General features: G+C 37.4%; 1 protein-coding gene across 1 annotated transcript in view; it reads right to left on the minus strand.

Annotated features, from left to right (window-relative positions):
- Window positions 1-2,189: 2,189 nt before the first annotated feature.
- LOC102204652 (adhesion G-protein coupled receptor G5-like) overlaps window positions 2,190-5,275 on the minus strand; it is a 3,580-nt gene continuing 494 nt past the window's right edge. Inside the window, exons 2-8 of the mRNA XM_005726431.1 lie at window positions 4,967-5,153; window positions 4,695-4,737; window positions 4,413-4,491; window positions 3,350-3,472; window positions 3,041-3,157; window positions 2,472-2,514; window positions 2,190-2,359 (exon numbers count right to left, since the gene is read on the minus strand). Of these exons, the coding sequence (XP_005726488.1) occupies window positions 2,190-2,359; window positions 2,472-2,514; window positions 3,041-3,157; window positions 3,350-3,472; window positions 4,413-4,491; window positions 4,695-4,737; window positions 4,967-5,153 (762 nt within the window). The remainder of the gene's footprint in view (window positions 2,360-2,471; window positions 2,515-3,040; window positions 3,158-3,349; window positions 3,473-4,412; window positions 4,492-4,694; window positions 4,738-4,966; window positions 5,154-5,275) is intronic.

The following is a 5,275-nucleotide window of genomic DNA, read 5'->3' on the forward strand; positions in this document are numbered from 1 at the left end:
ATGTCATATAATATAATAAATTACTTACGAGTTTAATTTGTCAGCAACTTTCTGCCAGCCCTCTCTCCTTGCTTTTGCAGCCTTTGCAGTGTTCCCTTGCGTTTTAATTAAACTCTGAAACTCCTAAAATCCCTCAATCAAGAGTTCTTGCTCTGCTGCCAAAAAATACTGAGCGCGCTCCTTCGACATTTTCGCCGACCAATCAAAGGGTTGCCGATCAATGTTTCTACTATCGATGCGTAGCCCCTTTTACGACACCCAGTGATCTCACATTACTTCATCCAGCTGTACTAATCGTCAACAACAGGTGTGTTCGGAGAACCGGAATAGCGAGCTCAAAGTTGGCGCGATTCGATCTTGGATGTAGTAAGCGAGGTACGAAGAACGGACCCCAGCTTCGCTCATGGCCTTGTTTCATACACTTTGCTGCTTACATTTTTATTCAAGTTGTTTATTTATTTTTTAATACATGTTTCTGTGACACAGTGAAAAGCAGTCATGAGCAATTCCTTCATTTATTCATTTAAGACTTTTAATGGCAAATAAATACATTTTTTGGCATTAGTGACACTTAAACCAAAACCTTTGACCACAGCTGTTTCACCTCTGTGCAACAAAAGCTACCTCAGCTGTTCCAGCTTGTATAAAATTGCAGCTCACTTAGATTTGGTCTGCTGAAAACGCTGAAGTGACAAGCTGGATTGTGAGACTTTATAAAGATGACACGGTGTACAAGAACATCTACTGGATATTAGATACAAACTGAAACACAGGTGCAACAGTTGGTAGGAGATAAAGAGTCATACTGCTGTACATATAAATAAACTGTTTGCCTCTAAAATGCTGCATCATACACAGTTAACTATGAAGTTTGCTTCATAGTTAACTGTGGGAGTAGTTGTATTATGATTTGAAGCTGAAGTCTTTCCTGTGGCCAGGTACCTGTTCCTCTGGTAGGGTGAAGGGTGCTGCATGATGTCAACAAACAGCACTTCTTGTTTACCAAACCTGAAAGATTTTAACATGAAAAACAGCCAAAATGACAAATGGCAGCATAATCTATGATGAGATGAAACAAAAAAAAGCACTTTTCTTTCACTTTTTGCAGATTGCAGCTGTACTTGAGATCAAATACATTTTATTTATATAGCAGTAAAACACAACAACGGTCATCTCAAAGCACTTTATAGTGTGAGGTTAAGACACCTCGAAATTCAGTTGTGCAAACATAGCCAGACCATGCAAAGGTATTTTAATCTGAAAATAAATTTGGTTCACATGTCCAGAATTGTTAAAAAACATAAACAAAACAAAGGAACATTTCCAGTTTTTAAATGACAAGAATGTGGTGAGAAAACAGTAATATGATTCTGTTATTAACATCAAGGGTGATACAGCTCACATATTTTGGTACATGAGCTGTATCTCCATTTTAAGCAAGTTAATCACAAGATCACAGTAATGCCACCAAGTTTTTGTTTTTGTATGAACTTGTTCTATTGTTGCTTGCACTTACAATAATTCAGTAATCCTATATTAATATTAATACGTATACAATACTTAAATACCCCAAATGTTCTTCAAATAATATAAGACAAAAACACTTTATTTATTCCAAAACCCAAGAAAATACCTTGTTACAGCAGCCAGTTTAAGAGAAAAGTAGAAATAAAGACCTCAATAAATCTATGTATTGTATGTACTGTGTATTTAATTGGATAACACTGTTGAAATGTAACATCTAGACGCACCACATAATGCCTGAAATGCTGTTATAATTATATAATCAGAAAAATACAAAATACAATGCAAATTCGTCGTGTTTGCAGATACTGTATTGGAACGTGTCTAATGGAATAGTCATTGCCAGATATTTTCATAAGAGTATTGAAAGGATGTAAGTAGATTACCTAATTATAAATAAAATATTTAAAAATAAACAATTTCCATTGACTGTATGCACACATACCTTTTTTCTGCCGAGGTAAATTATAAGAGCAAAACCGCTGATCATAGATACAGCACAGCCTACATATCGAATGGCAGCGAGATCCAGGGGCTGGCACACTGGTTGAGGCTTCAGGTCCTACAAGTGGACAGTGCAATGAGCAGAGCAAGGCCTTCATATACAAAAAATGCAACACACAAAAAAAGACTGTTTTATATCTCTTTAAAATGACTTAGTACTACTAAGCACTATCTCGTACTGTTTTTGTTGTTGTAGGAAAAGCAGAGTCTGCTGTGTGTCTCTCCACCACCACAGTGATGTAAGTCAGATGGTTACACAGACACACAATGTGGTTTTCCCCCTTCTGTTGTGTCTCACATTCATCTGTCAACCAGTTCACCTGCAGAGAATCTGCAACGGGAAAATGCAAATCAGTTAAACTTCACTGGTGGAAATTATAGAAAAGAACAGATAGATAATAATTAAAAATGTCAAATGTGCTCGACCACTAAAGGATTCCAACCTTTTCTAGTGTCCCAAGAAACACATGTCCTTAAATAACTTTCCTGAAATAAAGAGGGAACAAAGATGTGAGCTGCAGACATCTCCCAATAAGAAGGTGCATATATCGCATGTATTGTATATTTACATTTAGTTCCTTTAAAGTTGTTTCCTATTTGCTGCATACATAATCTGGCTTACTGTGTATCGCCATAATGCTAAAGAATATTTAGATCACAGTTAACATAAAAAGAGGGAGTTTCACGTGTCACCGTGACTACTTCACAGAAACTATGCGCATTAAGACCGCAGTCTATTTTTGCTACACATGGTTTCTGTGCTTGTTGCACCTTTGAGGTCAACAGGCTGATATTACAGAACTTAACAGCATTTTGCTTTTGTTTTCTGCACCTGAGCCATATTTGTCACCCTGAGTGTTTACTGATATTTGCACTGCTGCACATTGCAGTCAATTCAACAGTTACTATTTGGTACAGTAAGTGTCAGTTTAAGGAAGTAGCTTTAAGTAATATAAAGTGGGTGGGGAGCGTACTGACACAGGCTAAAGGCCACAGAAACACACAAACTTACAGATACGGCTTCATGGTAAAAATCAATCCTAATGGGTTCAGACAGATTTCTGATGATCTCGTTCTCCACCGTGATTTCCACCACATCATTGATAGGCTTGGCAGTTTTGTGAGCCTCCTGAAAGAAACACACACAACTTGACCTTCATCTTACACAATGCAGCATAAATATTTGCACACAAAGCAACAAAAGTATTCCAGATAGTATCGCAAATGTGAACACTGGAAAAAATTGCAGGCTGACAGCTAAATAAGGTCACCTGAAATCCTGTCATATGTGCCTGTATCGACTGAAGGCAAACAGCCTTACCTGTAACAGGGAGATGTTCTTGAAGAAAGTGCAGGCTACATTGTTAACATTTTTCGCAGCTTGTTTTAAGGCAGCAGGGAGGTGGACAGTGATATTGGACTTGACAGGTCTACCAGCAATGGCCTGGAAAAGAGAGCACATATAAGAACTGTGAGTTTTTACAATGTAAGCAAAACCTGCTTCACTCTGCAGCTCTGCTTGTAGCTCTGCTTTGAGATTGTTGGGTTACTAAATGATTCTATTTTAGGGTCGTTTAGAGGGAAAAAAAAGTCAGCTTTCAACACCATCCTGTAATCGTCAGTAGAATGCTGCCATCAGTCACTTTTATGTGACTAACCTCCCACCCTATTTTCTGTACTACATCACTTCTCCCCTCTACTTGCATGAATACTCTAGGTTATTCAAAAATGTGCTGTAAAGTAAGTCTGGATTAAAAATGGAAGCACACAGTCTCAGATGCAAAGAAGGCTTTTTGCTAATGTCAGCAGTGCAAACTCTAAAAATATGAATCTTCATCCCAGTCGTATGACTGAAAGTGAAACCTCACTTCTGCAGATGTGTGATTCAGGTGAAACCTACAGAAACCTAATAATTGGATTTAAGAGGTGATATTACTCTGCAGAGCGGGACATTTGTGTGTGTTGTTCAAGTGTTGTTTTTTACCTATAAAAACATATCCGTGTGCCACAGTGGGCGACATAAATGAATTACAATGAACTGCAAATGTTGTTTTTAGTTTATCCCTGACACAATGATCATCTTCTTGAGCTATCATTAGTTTTTATTAAATTTCAATTATTTTTCAATTTCATTTTGTTTCAGTAGAGTTTATTACAAATAAAATTCTGATCAATTTTATCGTTTTTATAACGTAGCTATAATTAAATGAGATTGTAAGATGAGGTAGTTCAGAACAGTAACACTGCAATACAACAGCTGACACACTATCACAAAGAGCATCCACTCTCTAAAAATAAATCAAAGCCTTCTCACACTGGTTGGTTTGAAAAAGAAAAGGTTAATCTGAAGACAAGTCTCTTTAACTTTTGTGTGTTTGTCTTACAGGTGATGTGACGCTGTGGCCTTTGAAATCTTCCTTCATCTCCACATCAGATTTGTGAGCGTATGGAGGCTCAGCACACCTGGACACAAACATCAGGCACAGCCATGATTATAAGTTTGTCATGTTTCATTTGAATGGAGCAATATTACATCAGACAGCTAATGTCTTCACTCCTCGTTTGTAATCAAAGTTTGTGTACTTCAGGAAGGATCAAGTCTACAACATCCTGCCATGATATCCCTGCAATAAGCTGGTGCATGTGAGGAAAAGAGAGGAAATTACTTGTTGGGGCCGGATTCCCGTTTCACCTGTTCACATAATTCTGCTGCAAAAACAGAAAAGAAGAGAAAGTTCTGATTCTGACATGCTGCACTTGATAACAGAAATCTGAAATGCTGGTTCAGCAAAGCTAAATATTAACAACATTACAGACAAACTGAGGGTTTGGAACAAATAAAATAGTGCAGAACATCAATTTTAGTTTTTGCTAAATATATTTCAGCACAGATTTTCTATCAAGAATATGCTGACACAATATGTGTAATCTTCCTTACTGTAGTTGGTGGAATGCGCTTGAAAGTTGTACGCCATCCGTGTTTTGTCGGTGATGAAATCATGATTAATCTCGGTATTGAGGATGCCGTAGTCTGCTTCTTGTGTGTTTGGGCCATCACTCAGGTCAGTACAGCAGGAATCCTGCAGGCTTGCAGGTGAGCACAGAATAAGCTTCATCTCTCCTACCTGAACATCACAACAGGAAAAACAAAAACAAAAAACAGAAATTATCATAATAATCTTGAATTTAGCTAGTGTAGTGTATGCAGTGTACAGAACATCATATAAATTTTACATTTTGTTATATG

This window comes from Pundamilia nyererei, unplaced genomic scaffold (assembly GCF_000239375.1).
Source record: "Pundamilia nyererei isolate P.nyererei 1_Seehausen unplaced genomic scaffold, PunNye1.0 scaffold00019, whole genome shotgun sequence".
In the NCBI taxonomy this organism is placed as follows: Eukaryota; Metazoa; Chordata; class Actinopteri; order Cichliformes; family Cichlidae; genus Pundamilia; species Pundamilia nyererei.